Source organism: Lactuca sativa, chromosome 2 (assembly GCF_002870075.4).
Source record: "Lactuca sativa cultivar Salinas chromosome 2, Lsat_Salinas_v11, whole genome shotgun sequence".
Classification (NCBI taxonomy): domain Eukaryota; kingdom Viridiplantae; phylum Streptophyta; class Magnoliopsida; order Asterales; family Asteraceae; genus Lactuca; species Lactuca sativa.
Window position 1 is genome coordinate 106,087,051 of NC_056624.2, and position 21,498 is coordinate 106,108,548.

Genomic DNA, 21,498 nt, shown 5'->3' on the forward strand with positions numbered 1-21,498 from the left:
CTTATTTAGTACTTTAAGTTTCAATCTATATAATGGTCTCCAATAATTAGAACTCACACCCCTAGCTAACAGACCAAAGTCTTTGTAAAAGCTTATTTTATGATTGTTTAAAAGCCTTGGACCGTGTATTTTGATTCTAAAAGACATGGGATCATATAGATATATTGTTGTTGGGTTTATGAAATTTTATTTTGAATTAAATACTTTTGTTTATGTGCAGATATGGTAATTTCTATATGAAATTGTTCCCTATTTGGTATCACTTTTAAACATATAAAGTTAAAGCTATTAAGTTTTTTTGGTTTCTTGCACATAAGGTGTTTGAGGTACTGTATCACTGAGATATTTGTTTGGTTTTTATTGTTGTAGATTTATAATAAGGTCTACTCTTTAGATTTAGTTGACTTTCTTGACTGTAGGCATTCAACAAATAGATTTTTTTTTTGAAAATTTCATTTGGATCCTTTATTAATTTGAACCCTTAACACCTATATGGAAATGCATTGTTATTCTTTGTGCTAAATGCAAAAAATAACAATGTACTTCTATTTACATGTTTTATTTATACCGTTGTTAGGGCCAAGATCCTCAAATGTCTAGGATCCTTAGCTACCTCAGGATCCAGACTATTACCGTTATTATTTCTATTAATATTTATAACGTTCATTTTTTTGTCCATAACTAACACGTGTGTAGAAGTAGTCAAGAGAAGACCAATTCTCAATGAAGAATCAATCCAACCAGGCTTAAGACCTGGAAATACCAAGTCAAAGCACGTTTTAAATATCAGTTCAACAGGATCTCGGAAATATCGGACATTTAGTTACTTAATCTAGACTATAAATACACTTGTAAAACACACACAACAAGGACGATTCTCTAACACCTTACTCATTTAGTATCACTTTACCATTTGTAATCGTATTATCAGGATTATCTCTGTAATTCTTTCTTCAATCAATAAAATCAAACAAGGCTGATGATGATTATCACCTCCCAAGGTTTTATGCCGTAGATCCTATTAAAGATCAATGGCTTTCCTTGTAAATCTCTTGTGCAATCTTTTTCTAAATTCGTTAATCACTTCACCTACAACACCACAACCTCTCATGCAATTTGGTTGATATCCACTTAGTCGATTTTTTAAAAAAAACAACCGTCTCACTTTAATTCCTTCCTAATTAGCATGGTATTTTGAAAAATCTTGAAATAGAATGATCCTTTCATTAATTTGTTTATGGTAAGTTGATATCATCCTTTTTTAGTGGAAGGAAGTTATTGTAATAAAAAAATGATGTTGTTAAAGTTGATGGAGTGAATGATGAAGCTACAATGGATGTGGTAGATGATAAAGCTAAAAAGGGTACATTTTTTTTTGCTAATGTTTGTTGGATTAAGGTGTCTAAGCTAATAACTAAATTGGTATATTCTTGAATTGGAAGCAATGTTCTTTTTGGATTGCCCTAAAAACTAGTATTCGGATAGAATGACTTTTGGATGAAGAGATCGATTTGTTAATTTGTTGTATGATTAATAAGTTAATTAGAAATTGAAATAAATGATTTGTTAATATATTATGAGATTAATATATTAACTAGAAATAATATTATTTAATTAATCATTAATCATAAATTATTTGGAATTAATTTTAGGATTAACTGGATTAACTAAAAGTGTAAGGATTAAAACTGTAATTGTTCAATAGTTGAACAAGAAGGTATTCCAAAACCTTCCAACCCCTTGAACGAAGTTAAGGAGGGGTTTTAGGGTTTTTGGAATATCCTTTATGGATAATTAGAAAATTAGATAATATCGGATTTGAAATACTATTATTTTATTTCAAATTAGGGTTTTTAGGGTTTTCCTATCAGCTATAAATAGGGTCATTTGACATCATATTTTTGACTACCACATACACACATATAAGAGCCAAGATTTTGCTCCAACCTCCTCTCTCCTTAAGCTTTCTTGCTACTAGGGTTTGGGGTACAAGGCATCAGAGGCATCTATTCATTTGGTGCTAGTTTTCCAAGATCTAGAAGAAGGATTATGCTTTGAGTATTTGTAATAATAATCAAAAGGTATGTAACCCTAGTTTTATATGAATTTTGATTTTCTAGCCTATTTCCTAGGGTTTCTTGATATTCATAGTTTGCTGCTATCAATAGAGAAAACATAGATCATTTCTAGGTCTTATGTGAACTTAAGAGTTTAAGTCTTTTTTAGCCACATGTAAAATTTTGGGAGAATTTCGTATATACCCTTATTAAACGTCTAAATATCATATTTGCCCCGCTTAAACTCTAAATATCATATATGCCCACTTTAATCTTTTATAATATCGGGTTTACCCAAATCAATTTTTTTTAATACTTTTTAATATTTAATAATCCGTTTTTATATTTTAAAATCATTAAAATTAAAAGAAAAACAAAATGGACCATTTTACCCTTTTATGCCTTTGCCTTCTTCATTACGAGCTTTGTTGCTCACTTTGTCGTCTTCCTTTTTGCCTCTCGCCATATTCTTTCTTTTAGTATTTAATGATCTCTAGGTAATATGCCCTTCTTTTTGGCAATATAATCAAACATAAGAAGTATTGAGCTCTAGGTAATATGCCCTTTTCCTTATTTTCTCTTCTTTTTGGCAACATAATCAAACATAAGAAGTATTACTCTAGGAAACTTTTCCTGATGTGAGTATATGATTAATCGCAAGGTATCTTCATCTTTGACCATCACACTCAAGTTTTTTTTCCTATTCAGGTTGTTATTTAAGTCCTCTAGAATCTTGATTTACATAACACAGATAAAAGCTCGAGTCTCATTTTTGTATGAAGAATTTATCAACGTTGTTATGAGCATAGACCCTAAAGCAAAAATGGTAAAGAATAGATCTTTGCTTCCTCTGCTATAGTTGATGAAAGTTTACTATATCAACAAGCTTGATGAAATTATGTGCGTATTAACATGAATGGAAAACAGATTCGTAGATGGGATTTCGAAGATGAAGATCACTAGTATTTGACTATGGTCTCCATTTTTTTATTTTGTGAAAATAAACTCTGTTTCGAACCATCAGTTTACACCTTTGAAAATAAACTCTGTTTCGAACCATTAGTATTTGACTAAGGTCTCCATTTTTTTTATATTCAAGTTCATGATTGATTGAATATTGCTTCGAGAATGAGAATTGTGGGTTTCCTTCTTCCTTTTCTTGAATGATTAATTGAAGAATCTGCCTAAAAACAAGACTTACTTCCACTTGAAACTGGGATCGAGGTGGACAAACCTACAAACATGCTGCCATTTTTATCCCCAATGAAACCTTTCCCAACAACCAAAAAAAAAACTCCACATGAATCATGAACAATAGAACCTTCTGCAGGTGCAAGTGTCGTGCTTATAGTTTATTAATGAGTGCTTATGGTTTCTTGTGAAGACTTCTAGTGTTATAAGTAAAGGGCAAAATAGTCCATTTTGGTTTTTCTTTCACTTTTAATGATTTTAAAATAAAAAAGATTAATAATATTAAAAACTATTAAAAAATAGATTTGGGTAAATCTGATATTTTAAAAGACTAAAAAGGGCAAACATGATATTTAGAACTTATGTCGGAGAAATACAATATTTAGACGCTTAATAAGGGCATATATGAAGTTCTCCCATAATTTTTTATAACCTACAAAACCCATTAATTTTAAATTTATTTAATTAAGATAAAAAATTAAATCATTATTTATTTTAAAATTGATTAATTATTAATTGTTTAATTCGAAAATTAATTTTAAACCCTAGTATTTTGAAAAGTTTTAAAATACACCTTGTACTATATATATGTATTTTGGTCAAAAAGTGAACAAACAAGGATCGAACAAAGTGTATGAGAGGCTGTGATGCTCAGAATAATGCAAGTGTAAAATGTTGATCAATGTGACACAAGTTTCTTACAAGGAAAGCCCTTGATCCTTGCTAGGATCTCCGACATAAAACCTTGGGAGGTGATAATGGTCACCTGCCTTGATGATTTTTATTGATTGGAAAGATTGATTACAGAGAAAATATAATGAACGTAACTACAAATGTTGTAATTCTGCTAAGTATCGTGTGTAGTGTGATGAATACAAGTGAATTTTATAGTCTAAAGCTAATAACAAGAACTCCGAAAATTCAGGGATCCTCTGAGATTAACTTATAGACGTTGCTTGACTTGGTCCTCTGGTCTTTTGCATGGTTGTGACGACTATTCGTTGAGAATAAGTCCTTGGCTGATCATTTCTACACATGTCATAAATATTAGAAAAATAATAGTAAGGATCTTGAGGTTTGAGGATCATTGGGTTTGAGGATCCTTAGGTTCGAGGATCCTTGGGTATGGGGATCCTTAGGTTCGAGCATCCTTATTGTAGTTCCGAGATCCTAGCCCTAACAATTGCCCCCAATTTATCCCTGAGAATAAGCGAATTAGTTCCAGATATATTGAAGGGATAAATTAAAATGAATAAATAAAAATAGAGATAAGGGTAAAACAATAAGATTTTTGAATTTAAAATCCCCAATAGCTAGATTTCTACCCGTTTAAGAGATGTTTACGAGGCAGTCAAATCATATGCTTCTCTCTTCAGATGTCATTATAAATAGGAGCGAATGGTAAGCTTTTCTTTACTCTTGCTCAGTCCCTCTTGATCATTACCGGCTAACTTCGAAGGTAAACTTCTCCTTCTCTCTTTTCATAAACTTCTTCTTCATGGGAAAAAAGATGACCCTCTCTAAAAAAAAAGTTCTCGGTCAACCTGAATAAAACACAACGTGATCAATGAAGTCTCCTCTTGTGTTAAAAATAAAACACAACGATGGGGATTGGAAGGAGAGATACTTCTTTGTCAAGCGTGATTCCATCCCCAGTGGGGATCTTTCGCCCAAAGAATGGGTTAAGAAGGGTAGGTTTTCAAGATTATCTTAAAAGATCCTAGAATATACTTTCTTATTTTGTTTGTTTTGTTACAGGTTTCAAGCTTAGAGAAGTTATTTCTGCTACCGAGGATACAAAGGAGAAGATCATTAACTTTCTTGCACTCCCTGATGCGGATACATCCTTTTAGCCTAATCAATCCAGTCTCCAAGAGGGTTCCTCCAACACTGCTTCCATGGCTACGAGTATAATTCATTGTTTCTTTTTCTGGTTTGTTTCATGATCTTCGATTTTATAAGGATCTTTACATTTATGTAGGTTCCAAGACCACTCGATCCAACGCTCGTTTCGCTTTGGTAGACCTTGAAGATGACATGGCCAGCGGTTTGATCAAGGTCAAGCAGGAAAAGGTCTCTACTCTCCCTCCATTGAAAAAGACTCATCTGGATCTGACTGTGAAGACTCCTAGATCCTGAAAGAGAAAGACCACTAAGGCTATGGATCTAGATCTTGAGAATCTCAACATTTAGGACTCTCTTGGAAAATTGAATTCCTTTTCTCAAGCAGTCAGTTTATATATTTTTCTTTTTACCTATTTTCCCCTTACCTTTACTGATGTTGTGCTTCTTTCAAGTCTTTACTCATGTCTCTCAGTCCACCACTAATATTAGGATCCGTGCTGAAAGAGTTGAATATGCTATAAGGGAGCAAGAGAAGATTTGGAAGACGACCAATGAGGATCTTATTCAGAGGTTGGCGCTGCTGAGAAAACAAAAGGCTGAGAAAGAGGAGGAGCACATCCTGGAGATTGAGGAGTTTATAACTGATGTGAAGGCGAGTGTTGCGGTGGCTATCTGGGAGGCCAAGATCAAGCTGGCGGAGGATCTTGAGAACTCAAGATCTTGGAATGTAGCTGGATGGCATGATGCACTAGCCAAGATAATTGGCAAGCTTATCACTGCTACTGAGGATCCTGAGTCGAAGCTTGTAGAGGAGGATAAAAAGAAGGATGCGGCCGATGATGACCAGGCTAAGGTCTAGGCCTATAGGAAATTAGTCTAAGTAGTTTTTTGTTTTATCTGCAATGTAAAACAATTAATTTTTTGCTGGGTTGGTGCGCAACCCTTTTTAATGCAATGGTTGTATTTCTCTTTCATATTTCTTTCTTTATCCTGCATGGTTGTTATGATACTAGGATCCTTAAACAATTAGGATCTTGAAAACTTGGTTCCTGTAAATAATCCCAAGGTAAAAATCTTTCAGTACGTAACAAACCATCTATGATAAGTAACCTTTTAAAGTTAACTTAAAGATTGGAGGTCTGATAACCAAATAATATTTTTCTGGGATCCTAAAAAGTTTGGGATCCTCGGACTTTACTTAAAAAAATGAGACTTAGGAAAAAATTTGAAGTTATGACTTCCTTATCTTAGTATGACCCTGATGCTATTATGCGGAAGGATCTTTTCTTTAGAAGTTCTTTGGGAAGGATCCTTATTTGAATTCATCTTAGCAAACTTCAGGAAGGATCCTTTATTGAAACTATATTTAATTTGAGGAAAGTCTTTACATGATGATGCTATAAATCTTGTTTACTTTCTGGGAAGTATCCCATCTTCAGATAACATGCTAATGTTATGACTTTATAGCTAGTTTCTGGAGAAATCCCATTTCAAGGTAACACATTAATGTTACAAACCTTAGTGAATTAGTTGGGAAAATCCCAAATCGTATGGTAACATGAAAATGTTATAAACCTTATGTAATTCTGGGGAAGTTCCCAACTTGAGATAACATGTAAACATTATCAACCTTAGGAATTTTCTGGGGAAGATCCCGACTTGATATAACATGTAAGTTTTATAAACCTTAGATTCAAACTTTAGGATCTCAACTTATGTTTAGAAATGAGAGGGTTGCCAAGTCACTAAAGCGTGAAATGATCCCCTCATTCACATCCCATAGTTGGATATCGTGCGTCCAAGCGAGGTGTATAAACCTTAACTCGTGTGAAAGAGGTAATTAACTCTTTAAAAATTATATGGGATTAAGTATCCTTATACGTAGGAGAGAGGATCAACATCTATTCTTGGGAAATTCACATTGTGAATTGTCAGATGTTTATAGTCACGTAACTCCTTTATACTAGTGGTATTCTGAACGTCAGGATCCTCAAATATTCATCTGTCAAGATCCTTAAGTGCTAGGATCCTTAGGGATCCTTGAGCATCAGGATATTTGAATAGTCATCCGTCAAGATCCTTATAGGTCAGGATCCTTAAGTCCCTGCATGCAGCAAACATTAGCTAGGGTGGGTGTTAGCCTAGCGAACGCCCCTCCGATGCTTAAGTTAGTAATGATATTTGAAGAGAATAAATAGTAATAAAAATGAAAGATAAAAGGTAAATAACATGCGTACCTTAAGTATGTTGGGAAACAACTAACCTTACTTACATAATTAGGCTTTGAGATATATCACATTCTAGGATCTTGGTAAGATATTTCCATCTAGGGTGCCAACCAATATGCCCCCTTTTCTTGCTTTGGCATCTATGAGATATGGACCTTCCAATTTAGGTGCTAGTTTACCTGCACTAGGATCCTTGATGTTTTTGAATGTTTTCTTTAGTACCAAGTCTCCTATTTGGAATCTTCTGATTTTTATATTATTTATTGTACGTCTTGGTGATCCTTTGCTGATGAGCAGCAATACAGATCTTGGAAATATCTCTAAGTTCATCTATACTGTCAAGATCCTAGGCCAGGATCCTATTGTTGTCCTCTTGGTTTTGAAGTAGGTATCTTACTATTTGGATCACCACTTCAATGGGAATCATTTCTTCCGTTCCAAACACCAATGAGTATGGGGGTTGGCCCATAGCTAGCTTGGATGTAGTCCTATCTGCCCACAATACAAAAGGAAGTTCTTTTGTCCATTTCCTTTTCTTCTCATCCAACCTTTTCTTCAACTTTTTTACTATAATTTTGTTGTTGGATTCTGCCTGGCCATTGGCTTGAAGGTGGACAACAATACACATTACCATCTTAATTCACCAACTCGTGCAAAATTCCCTTGTCATTTTGCTCCACTGTCAAATTTCGGCAGGGATCCTAAACCTTGTCAAGATGTTACGTTTGATGAAGGAAACTACCTCTTGTCTCTTACTTGGACGAAGGCTTCGACTACTATCCATTTTGAGAAGTAGTCAGTCATCACTAGCATGAAGATCTTTCCTCTAGGGGATACTGGCAATTTATCCACTATATCCATTCCATATTTCATGAATGGCCAAGGGGAGATGATAGGATGTAGAGGTTCTGCTGGTTGATGCAGGATGTTGCTATGTCTTTGACGAGCATCACATTTATGGGCATGAAGGAAGGAATATTTCTTCATGGTTGGCCAGTAGTATCCTGTCCTCAGTAGTTTGGAGCATAAGGATCTGCCCTTAGTGTGGTTGCTGTAGTCTCCTTCATGTATATCCTTTAGGACCTCTGCAGCTTCATGATCTTCTAGGAACCTAAGGTATGGACCTTCCATAGATTTTTTTGTACAACTTACCTTGGATTATAAGAATCCTCGAGATCCTTGTTATGAATTCCCTTTCGCATTTTCTCTTCCTTATGGATCGTTCCATTCTGGAGGTATTCCATAATAGTTTGGATCCAGGATCCTGAGGTTGGAGAGGGATCCTGATGCTGAGTCATCGAATTAGGATCTTCGATTGTGTCAATGTTAGTAGTTTCTGCGTGATTGTCAGGATCCTTCAGTCTCTTAGCATGATCCTCAATCGCTGGGATCAATACGTGGGTTATAGAGATCCTAGTTTCTGGCGGGATCCTTAGGGAAGATCCTAGATTGGCCAAACCATCTGCTTCAACATTGTCTTATCTAGGAACCTGGTTTAGGCTAAATGTTTCGAATTTTGAGGCCAAGTTTTTGAGGATCTGGAGATATAGTGCTAGCTTCTCTCCTTTTACTGCATATGATTCATTAAAATGGTTAGTTAATAATAAAGAATCGATGAATACCTGAAGATCCTTGATTTGAAGATCTTTGGCTAGCTGTAGTCCCATGATTAGTGCCTCGTATTCTACTTCGTTGTTGGTTGCGTTGAATTCACAACTGATTGCTTGGGGTAGGATGTCCCCTTGTGGCAATTTTAGTGTAATCCCCAATCCAGTTCCTCTTTGGGTCGATGCTCCATTTTGAATATCGTCCATCTTCCCATGTTCTCTTCTTCTAGAAGTTGTTTGGCTTATATTTCGACTTCGGCTCTTAGATCATCACTAAAGTCAACCACAAAATTTGCCAATGCTTGGGATTTTATAGGGGATCTTGGTTTGTATTTTATGTCATATGTTCTTAACTTCACATGCCACTTTTCCATCCTTCCTGACATTTCTAGTTTTCTCATAACATTCTTACTAGGATAGTTAGTTCTTACAGTTATAGGACGTGTTTCAAAATAATGTCTTAATTTAGTAGAAGCTATTACTAGTGCAAGTATACGTTTTTCAAGGTAGGAATACCTGGTCTCAGGATCCAGGAGACTTTTACTTACATTATAGATGGGATGCTGGTCCCCACTGAGATCCTTAGCTAATACTATACTTACTACATTTGAGGATACTGAGACGTAAAGGAGTGGTTCCTAGTCTAATGGTTCCACCAATATGGGTAGTGCACTTAAATATCTTTTAAGTTCCTGGAAAGCATCTTCATGTTCCTAGGTCCATTTGAATCTTTTGTTCCTTTTCAACATGTTGTAGAAATGCTTGTATCTTTATGAGGATCTTGAGATGAACCTGTTTAGGGATGCCACTCTTCCTATTAGTCTCTAGATATCTTTTGTTGAGGGTGACGATCTTAGGTCAAGGATGGACTTAATTTTCTCCGAGCTTGCTTCGATTCCTCTTTTGGTCACCATGTATCCCAGGAACTTCCCCAATATCATCCCAAAGTGGCACTTGGAGGGATTCAGTTTCATGTTATATTGGTCCAGGATGTCAAAGGCTTCTTTGTGATCCTTAAGGTTATCCTCAAACTTTTTGGACTTGACCACAATGTCATCAATGTAAACTTCCATAGTGTCCCCCAGTTTCTCATTGAACATCTTGTTGACCAGTCTTTGGTATGTTGCACCTTCATTTTTAAGACCAAATAGCATGGCAGTGTTACAATAGATACCTGTTGGAGTTATAAATGCCGTGTCTTCTTGGTTAGAAGGTTCTATCTGGATCTGTTGGAATCACGCTAATGCATCCATGGATGTTAGTAACTCATGACCTGCTGTTGCGTCTATCATGGAGTCAATGTGTGGTAGAGGGAAAGGATCCTTAGGACAAGCCTTGTTAAGATCCATATAATATACACATACTCTCCATTTACCGTTCTTCTTTTGTAAGACAACCACATTAGCTAGCCCTCTTGGGAATTTCACCTCCTTGATCATGCCAGTTTTGAGAAGTTTTTCTACTTCTTGTATAACTTGGTTTCTTTCTGGTGCAAATTTCCTTCTCTTTTGGTGTATCGGCCTGAAAGATGGGTCGATGTTAAGTTTATGGGCTATTATGCTTTTATAAATACCTTTCATGTCCTCATGCTTCCATGTGAACGTCTTACTTCTAGCCTTGAGGAACATTATGAGATCACCTTCGATTTATTCAGGCATTGAGGATCCTATGAGAAATTTGGCTTCGGGATCCTCAAGGTTCAGGGGCACTTCTTTTATATCATGATCTCTTGCTTCTAGCATGTCTCGTGCTCCCGCCTTAATTTTTATGCTTGTTGTGGCACCGTTGAGGATTTCATCAAAGTCGTGTAGCATTCCTTGGATTCTTGTTGGTCCCCTATGATCTTCACTATCCCGCATGGGGTTGGCATCTTTATGTATTGATGATATGTCGAAGGGACGACCTTCATTTTGTGGATCCATGGTCTACCTAGTATGAAATTATAAGAGGATAATGTATCAATTACACAAAGACATTGTACAAAGTTTACCCCCTTTATGTAGATTGGTAGCTTTATCTCGCCGATGGTGTGCTTGGTTTCACCGCTGAATCCAATCAACACGGAGGATCTTGCAACTTTCTCAAACTCCGGGATGTTCATTCTCTTCAATGCATCCAGGAGTATGATGTTGAATGAAGATCCTGCATCAACAAGGATCCTTCTAACGAAATGGTTGGTGATGTAGAGAGTAATCACTAATCCGTCATGGTGAGGATCCTGTATGTCTTGTCTATCCGCTTCGTCGAATGTGATCTCCTTTTTGTTTGTGATCGATGTGTTCTTCTGTGGTCCTTTTCCCTTCTCCGTTTTGGACACCTTGGCGTGACTCTTTGCTGCAGATTAAGAGGTACTACAAATATCAGATCCTCCAGAGATCACATTGATTACCTTGGCGTCGGCAGGAGGGATCCTGGTCTTTCGAGGATCTTCTGAGGGTCTTGGTCTTTTTCTTTGGATCTCTCATTTCTTCTTCCAAGGATTTCTTTGAGGTATCCTTTGCCCAGGAGATAGTTGATTTCCTTTCTGAGGGCTATGCAATCTTCTGTAACGTGACCAAAGTCTTCATGGTATGCACACCATCTGGACTTGTCTTTCCAAGTTGTGGATTTTTCTCCTTTTCTTGTCCATCTTGCTTTGTTTCCAAGATCCTGCATAGAAAATATTAGACCTAAAATATCCATAGAAAAAACAATAGTCAATAATGTTAGGGAAATCTTCTTCCTCTCCCTCATCCTCAAGGGTATTAACCCTGTGATGATCAGGTTTGGAATAAGGTTTTGATTTATAGGATCTTTGGGCCAAGGAATCGGCCTTCCTATTGAGGTGATCATAAGAGCTTGGCGGGTTGCTCCTCTTTTGGATTTCCTTCTCTTCTTCGAGCCTGATGAACCTCAATGCTCTGCTTCTGACTTCATCCATCCTCTTGCATTGAGTCATTACGAGATCTTCATAAAAGGGAGAATCCTTCTTTAAGCCCATTTTAAAGGCTTCGGCTGCTGTTGCCATGTCGATGTTGGGGATACTTAGAGCTTCCCTTATAAACCTGCTTACAAAAGTCCTAAGGGATTCCTGAGGATCCTGAATCACTCAATAGAGATCAGTAGTGATCTTTCCGAATGTTCTGCTACAAGAAAATTGATTGTTAAACAAATTAATTAAATGAGCAAATGATGTAGTCGAATAAGGAGGAACGTTATGAAGCCATTTTAGAGCTTATCCTGTAAGGGTGGAACCAAAACCCTTGCACATACAAGCTTCTTTTAAGTGATTGGGGATAGGCATGATCTCCATCCTCTCCCTGTATTATTCCACGTGCTCCGTAATTTCATCATAAGGCTTCATGCTGGGGGTATGAAAGCGCTTTGGGACTTTGGTATTAGCTATCAATGGAACTAATTTGAAGATCCTATGGCTCATAGGGGATACTTCCGGTATAGGCTGAACTATTCCGGGTACGCTCGAGATCATTTGTCTTAGTTGCTGTAGCTCCTTAGCCATGATCGGGCTTAAACTTGTATCAAGATCCATAGATTTAGTAGTAAAGATATTATTATTGACGGGGTTATAAGGATCATTGTTATTGGAAGTCACAAAGGTTTCGTTGGGATACTGGGTCATATAGGATTGGTTTCTCGGAGTAGCACCCCAAATGGGAACTGAGGTTGGTATTGAGGATCCTGTTTCATGATGAACCGCTGATGATCCGGGTTATCAAAGTTTAGGATCTTGGGCTACAAGATCAAGGGCGCTGCCTCCTAAGGCTTGTGGATTTCTATCCTCATTCTCTCAACTTCCTTGAGAATTGTCCTGTTATCCTCCTGCTGTTGGGCGACTTTTCATTCAAGTCTCTTTATTATAGAAAGGATCTCGTTGTTAGAAATCAACACAGAAGGATCCTGGGGTACCAACCGAAGATGTGTTTTTCTTTGGTGTTTCTGAGACTTCCTTGGGAGCTCTAGCCGGCGGTGGTTAAAGGTTTTTGGAGGAAATGGGAGGAGTCGAGGAAGAGGACAGGGTCGATTGTGTGGACATGATTTTTAAGGATTTTGAACACCACGGCCCTATGGTGGGCACCAATTTGTTTTGGTCAAAAAGTGAACAAACAAGGATCGACCAAAGTGTATGAGAGGATGTGATGTTCAAAATAATGCAAGTGTAAAATGTTGTTCAAAGTGACACAGGTCGTTTACAAGGAAAACCCTTGATCCTTGCTAGGATCTCCGACATAAAACCTTGGGAGGTGATAATGATCACCTGCCTTGATGATTTTTATTGATTGGAAAGATTGATTACAGAGAAAATATAATGAATGTAACAACAAGTGTTGTAATTATGCTAAGTATCATGTGTAGTGTGATGAATACAAGTGAATTTTATTGATTGGAAAGATTGATTACAGAGAAAATATAATGAACGTAACAACAAGTGTTGTAATTATGCTAAGTATCATGTGTAGCGTGATGAATACAAGTGAATTTTATAGTCTAAAGTAATAACAAGAACTTCGAAAATTCAGGGATCCTCCAATATCAACTTATAGACGTTGCTTGACTTGTTCCTCTAGGTCTTTTGCATGGTTGTGACGACTATTAAATAAGTCTTTGGCTGATCATTTCTGCACATGTGAGAAAGATAAGAGAATATATAACAGTTAAAAATATTAGAAAAACAATAGTCAAGATCTTGAGGTTTAAGGATCCTTGGGTTTGAGGATCCTTAGGTTCGAGGATCCTTGGGTTTAAGGATCCTTAGGTTCGAGGATCCTTATTGTAGTTTCGAGATCCAATCCCTAACAATAAGATTAAATGCTTAATATATTATGTATAAGACAAGTCATTCAATAAATAATAGGCCTCATTCACGAAGCCATGCTATATGAGGATATAAGGAAACGACCTATAAAATGACCGTTGAATGGGTGTTCACTTTCACCCACCACCGCCTTGCATGGTGGAGGGTCGTTATCCGAACAGGTTGATTGGACATAACCTCATAAAAGTATGATGGTATTAAAGTACTAGAACATTTTTGAATAAATCCTAACTCTAATTACTTTAGGACAACATGTGAAGTGTATGCTAGTCCATGAAAACACACATCACTCTTTATATGTTGTTAGTGGAACATGTGTGGTTAACTGGAACACTATTTTGGGACTATAAAGTTGACTGATGGATAAATCAAAAGTTATCATTGTTAATGGAGCGTGTGTGGTTTACCGACACATTAATTTGAGATGATAAATGATATTGGGATTGTCAAGAGGGTTTGCATGGTTATTCACATCTTATTTGTGATCCTTAACATCCTAGTTACAAATTTGAAGAGCATAATCTGAGATTAAACATGCCATTGATAAGATTCAATGAATATCAAATCGATCTAGTAGTTTCATGCTAGACTGAAATTGGTAAATTTGTATTAACTACCTTGATAAATTCACAACTAGATTACGACATTCCTCTTCTTTGTTGTGAATTGTATTTTGGATCCTAGCCTTGAATATTTATTTTGGGTTAAAATATTAAGGATTTATATCACTAACTATAACTATGTCTCTTTATATAGATGTCTGGAAACGGTGAACTCGTTGCTACTCAAGTGGGCTCCTCCAACTCAAACTTCTCTCTACTATCGATATTGTTGAAAGAGAAGCTCACCGGTCCCAACTACATGGACTGGATGAGGAACTTGAAGATGACTCTTCGATATGAGGGCAAGGAATATGTCCTCAAAAATCCTCTTATCAAGATCGATCATTCCACCACTATTCCTGGGGAAATTTCCTCATACAACAAACACTCTAATGATACCACAAAGGTTTCTTGCATCATGGTGGCCACTATGACATCTAAGTTGGCCAAGTTCTATGAGGACTATTGGCCATATGAGATGGCTCTTGACCTTTCTGGAAAGTTCCACAAGAAGGCGAGACAAGAGCGCTATGAAGTGCTCAAATCTCTTATGGAGTGCAATCTCAAGGAAGGATAATCTGTTTTCCCTCACATACAAAAGATGCAAAGGTACGTGGAGCAACTCCACAAGCTCAATGTGTCATTTGATGATGCGTTGGCTATTGACATGGTCCTTAACTCATTACCTCCTAGTTATGATTAGTTTGTTTTGACCTATCATTTAAATATCACAGGGACAACATTGACTGAGCTCCACAATTTGTTGCAAACTTTTGAATCGGAGATGAAGAAAAATCATGCCTCTACTACAACAAATGATCATGTATTGTCCATTGTATTTGACAAAGGGAAAATGAGAAAGGTTCCTTCCCAATCTGATAGGAAAGGGAAGGCCTATTATGGAGCATCTAGTAGTGGGTCAAGGACGACGCCCAAGTTTGATGTCCCTACGATCAGTGATCCAAAGGAGGCTACTTGCTTCCATTGTGGTGGAAAGGGCCATTAAAGAAGAAGCTACCCTAAGTACCTGCAGGACTTGATGGATGGAAAGTGTGACAACCCGAAATTTCCATTCTGTACGAACATTATCAAGTCAATAGAAGCTAGACCAATTACAGTGAATATCAGACTTTTCCGAATGAGTTTGAGTATTTCAGGGTTTACATTTAAGGATATATCGGGAGAGTGGACGCATATAGGTTTGTGAAACTCGAGTATTTCAAAACTTCATAATATTAGAGTTCATTTCCGGAATAATAATATTTTCGGCCAAAAATCCCAGGACTATAAATAGAATTCTTAACCAAATTATTTCATTAGTTACATTTCCAACTAGAGAAAAGCCATTTTCTCTCTCACGGATCTTCAGGTTTTATCCCAAATCATGAGTACTCTTCTCTGGTTGTCTTATAATCCTTATAATGTGCTTAATAACATAGATTACATAGCAAATCTGTGAGATTTGGGAGTTTACCGCCCAAGAATGTTCTTGGAGAGTAAACTCCTATATGAGGCTTAAATGCTACCTAGTCTTTTCCCCATGTTAAGTAACGAACTTAGGATTGTATATAAGTGTATTTAAGACTAGAAAACATTCAAGAACACCAAGGTTTAGGTGTTCACGACCCAAGAAGTTCTTGGACCGTGAACTCCAAAAATAATGGCCAAAGAGTGCCTAAACCACTCCTAAAGCCTTGAACATTAGCCTAGAATTATTCCTAGCTAATTTGTGGACCTTAAAGCATCATAAACCCCTCCCAAAAAGAGATTACGTCTGTAATCTCTAAGGGAAAAGGTTCTTTGGCCGTGAACATCAAAAGGGGGGGTACCAAAGTGTGCCTAATACCTTCATTAGCCTTAGATAATTGTCTAGAACCTTTCCTAAATGAGTTTGGGACTTGAAAGCACAAAAAATCCACTTCCATATGAGTTTACAACAGTAAACTCAAAAGGAAATGGCCTTAGGGCCGTAAACTTCTAAAAGGAGTGTCTTAATACCCTAAACTAGTCCAAGGATTAAACCACCAAGTAGAACTTCTTCTAGAAACCAAGTAACACTTCAAAACAAATAATGTCATTATGTTTGAGAACTTACGGCCGTAAACTCAAGGGTTTACGATCGTAAACTCCTTGGGTGGAGTTTATTGAAGAGTAAACACATATATAAGGTCTTTTGGAACCCTAAACCCCTTTAGCCTTGTCCCACAACAACTTAGATGCAACCCTTAGGACTTATAACACTTGTACCAAGTGTTTTCATGTTCTAGAGTGTCCCAACTAAATTTATTAGTTCTTATTTGGCTAATTAGTTATATATATGTTCATTATATGATAACTAGGTTCGTGCGTGTGTACAAGTCTCCGTTTGCCACCTAGCAATATCCGACACTTCAATCCAATCCACTCACCACAAGTGAGTTCATACCCCTTTAATTAACCTTTTAAATACTTTTAAATGCTTTTATGGGGGGGAATACAAGTTGAATAATTATAGTTATTACATCAATCACATGTGATTAATAACTACAAAACCAATGATTTTATTTCCATTCAAATTGTTTATTAAACTGTTTTACTTCAAACTGCTTTACAAACTCTTTTACTTATCAAATACTTTTACTTAAACTTTGTTATACTTATAATAAATTGCATGCCCGTATATGTATAGTTATATAAACAATGTTTAAAAGGCTTAGGAAGGACGTCCGCCCTGTTTCCTTTTCCTCGATTTGGATGTGGTCTGGTGGGATATCGGGTAGTCGTCCGAAGGTCGTTTCAATATTGATTATATATCATGTGTACATATATAGACATAAAAGTGCTTCCATATTCATGCGTACTAGTTACATCGTTAGTAAGCTACCATCGGGGTAGCACAGGATCATACTTATACTATTGCTAGATCAATGAGTCAGTTCATTCATGAGTCAATACTTATTACTATGAGAACATATACGTTACATTACTATGAGTACATATACAACTGTACTAGGAGAAGAACATATACAACTATTCTAGAAAGAGAACATATACAACTATACTAGAAAGAGAACATATACATGAATAAGTTAACATAATTGTGATGCACTGTATTGGAGCGTGCCTTAAATGTCATGGCCCGAGTTGTAGCCAGAGTCTCTTGGAGGGAGAGCGTGAGTTTGCATATAGATCTATACTGGATTGACTATCCTACACCTTGCTGCTAGCTACAGCCGGACCTGCAGGTCTGCGGGTGCCAAACGTCATTTCTTTTTACGACCATACGTATGTCGTTGTTACCAGTCAATAGTATGGTGCAATTAATCACATAATACCTTAATATAAATCCGGTTTAAGGTAGTTAGTACAACAGTAGTTCCCTTTAATATAACACTACAGTACTACAGTAATTTACCCTTTACATATATTTAGTGATTATTTCACTTAAACATTAATGTACAAACTATATTTTGTTAATGATAGTTACACTTGGGAAATTACACACTTTCACAACAAACGAACATACGGAACAGTTAAGCCTTGGTAGAAGGCTACTTTAATAGAAAATATAGGTTTTTCTAGGAGATTCAAACTTTTACAAACACTTACAAACATTTACATACTTTTACAAACTCATACTTATAACCATGTTCAAACGTTTTGATAACAAACACCGACACTAAAATACTTATGAACTCACCAGCTTAATGCTGATAAACTCTTTCAAAATAACTTGTATTCTCAGGTCGACAATAGACAGGTACCGAGGCCAGCTTTTGAGAAGATGGAACGCATCCAAGACTCATCATTATTTTGATTTACATTTTGGTGTCTATAGCTGTACAGAACACAATTGTATTAAAATTATATATTTAATGCAATGGATGATGTTGTTTGCTTATTTACTGTTATATTGTGTTGTGATACTTTACATGACGTCCTCCGCCCCAGAACGTTTCCGCCGTTCTTGGTTTTTGGGTGTTATAGATTGGTATCAGAGCATTGTTTATAGTTAATTGGGTATATCAACCCATAAAGGATATACTAACTATGAACCCATTTGGGATTAAAACACTCTGACCAAGAGTCTATACTTCAAATATTAAAATATTTAATTAAGTATACTAGTCTGCATTCATACTAAAATCAGTGTCACAATGGCAAGAACAAAAGTATTACGATTCTTAAATATCACAAGCGGACTCAGGGATGTATGGTCAGTCCTGGGAATGGCATAGCCTGATCAACTATGCCGATCCGAGGAGTGATTAGCATATGCCCTAGAATAGTTGTGATATGTTAGCAAGTCTAAAAACTTACCAACAATACCACAAGAAGATCAGTAGAACCTAAACTTAAAATACTATAGGTGTATTTTGTGCTACTACTAGCTACTTATATACTATATTCTTATACCCCTCTTCTCGCGTAGACTTAAATGGCTGGATTCCATCATGGCGACCCGTACTTTCCAAATGAAGGCAATGCTGGGTGGATCGAAGAAGAGCCCGAAGATGAGCATCCAATCCCTTTGGATGATCACCTCACAGAAGGCTTTTCTGATGGATCTCACTCTGAGCCTGAAGTCAACAACCTACCGCCAGTATGTCAAGCCCTGAACAACAACCCTCGACCAGCTTTTCCAGGTCCCACTCCCTTGTGGGCAACCAACTTGAATCGCTGGAGTGACGAATAGGGTCAACCCTTACCATACTTTGGGGATCGAAGCTTTTACAATGTCAGCGAAGGTGCTTCTACAGATCGAGCTCTGCCCGTCATTATCCGCAGAATAGCTTGTAATGTTGAGCAAGTTCGAGCAACCATCGACCGGGTCATGGAGATTGATGCCAACTCTGGTGTCAACACAGTCCGTATCCGCCGTCTCGAAGAAGACATGGAACGGACCAGGAGAACCAATGAAACCCTGCAGCAATAGCTGGCTGCATCCCAAGCTGAAGTCATGGAACTTCGTGCTCGTCAGAGGGATCATGAGCGACACCTTCAAGAGGTGGTTCGTCAAGTGGCAGACCTCAGGGTTCGCCCGAGGAATTTCCATCGCCGTTAGAAGATGCCTAGTACATCTTTGTCTTTTGGTTAAGGAATAGCCTTTAATATCTGTGCTCTAAGTAGCACTTGTCTGTAAAATATTCCTAACTTTCAGTACTCTAATTAGGAATCTAGGAACTGTCAAACTTTCCGTATGGTATGATGTAAGACCTCCTGTTAGGTTGATTTTCCCTGAACTTATTACATCAGTAATACTAGTATTATAGACAGCTATCTAATCTGTGGGAAAATCTGTACACTTGTATTTTCCTACTATTCTTTCCTATTGTGATCGCAATTCGTATGCTCATTCAACTGTTGGACTATGGCTATTTAGTCCATGTGTCACTCTCACCCCGTTTACAATTGATTCTTACCATGGTGTTTGTCTGTATAAACTAATAGCTGGAAGATGCCTCCGTGTAAGTCAACAAGGCGAAACCCTGCACCTCCACCACCACCTCCTCCTCCGGTCATCGATACGGTAGCCCTGAATGCTGCCGTAGCTGCAGCAGTGGCAACTGCCATGGCTTAGTATCACTCTTCTGATGCCAGCAGAGGTGGAACCCCTGTTGAATCAATTCCTATTGAAACCCCTGTGCGCTCGAGAGAGTGATCCTACAAGGATTTCACCAACTGCAAGCCGAAGTCCTTTCATGGAACCGGCGGAGTAATTGCCCTCTCGCAATGGTTTGAAAAGACTGATTCAGTCTTCGAAATCTGTTCATGCCCTGCTGCGAGCAAAGTCAAATATGCCGCATGCACCTTTGAAGGAAAAGCCCTGACATGGTGGAACGGCCACGTTAAAGATCTAACTCTAGTAGTGGTGAATGACATGGGTTGGGAAACCCTAAAGGACCTCATGATTGAGGAATACTGTCCGAGGGGCGAAATCCAAAAATTGGAGCAGGAACTTTGGAGCCTAACCATGAAGGGCACCAACGTAGTCGCATATACCGCCAGATTCAGCGAACTGGTGGCCCTCTGACCCAATATGGTTCCCACTGAAGGGAAAAAGATCGAAAGGTACATATGGGGGCTAGTGCCTCCGTATCAAGGTAATGTCCTATCATCAAACCCCGCTACCTTCGACAGTGCCAAATGACTGGCACAACGACTCATTGACCATGGAGTCAAAACCCCTGCAACAAAAACCACCCTAGCCATCCCGGAACCCTCCAAACCCACTGACACTAAGCGGAAGCTCTGGGATGACAAGAAGAAGAAGCAGCGAGTTGCCAAAAAGCAGCAAATTGTGGCAGTGCATGCCGCAACAACCCCTGCTGCTGCTGCTGCTCCGGTGGGGCAGTATGCTGGAAATTTTCCGAAGTGCGGCAAATGGAATTACCACCACAACGGCCCCTGCCTTGAAATGTAGTGCACTAACTGCAATAGGAAAGGACACACCGTCCGTTTTTGTAAATCCCCGGCGAGGCCGATCACCCAAGTCCCCGGCTCTGGCGTGAGCCAGACCTATTATGGATGTGGCGAGGCGGGAGGGTACAAGCAATAGGCCATGGGGAAGCAGTTGCTGACCCGACGGTGGTGACTGGTACGTTCCTCCTCGATAACTCCTATGCATGCATTCTGTTTGATAGTGGAGCGGAGCGAAGCTTCGTGAACCACAAATTTGCTCGCATGCTTAAACAACAACCTCACACACTTAAAGAAAAATTCACAGTAGAAATGGCTAATGGAAAAACAAAAAGAACGAATAGCATATACTTAGGTTGTACCCTAACTCTAGATAACCATTCATTCCCAATCGACCTTATGCCGATCTCGATTAAAAGCTTTGACGTTATCATCAGCATGGATTGGTTAAGTCTTCATCGTGCCGACATCGTATGCTACGAGAAAGCAGTCTGTCTAAACCTCCTGTCTAACGAAACTCTTATCGTCTACAGCGACAAACCCGGTGCGAGTTTTCGTATTATATCAAGTATTCAAGCACAGAAGTACCTACGTAAAGAATACCATGCATTCCTTGCTCATGTCGTCGATACGAGCCTCGAAACGAAGGAACTAAAGAACATTCCAGTAGTGAGTGACTTTCCCGACATCTTCCCAGAAGAGCTACCAGGATTACCTCCGCAACGACAGGTTGAGTTCAGAATCGACTTAGTCCCA

General features: G+C 37.9%; 1 protein-coding gene across 1 annotated transcript; it reads right to left on the reverse strand.

The window, feature by feature from the left end:
• Positions 1-10,693: 10,693 nt before the first annotated feature.
• Positions 10,694-11,935, reverse strand: LOC111881731 (uncharacterized). Its single transcript, XM_023878123.1, has 4 exons — positions 11,678-11,935; positions 11,430-11,577; positions 10,972-11,262; positions 10,694-10,857 (listed from the first exon to the last, which is right to left on the reverse strand). The coding sequence occupies exons 1-4, from the start codon at positions 11,933-11,935 to the stop codon at positions 10,694-10,696; spliced, it is 861 nt and encodes a 286-aa protein (XP_023733891.1).
• Between the last annotated feature and the right edge of the window lie 9,563 nt (positions 11,936-21,498).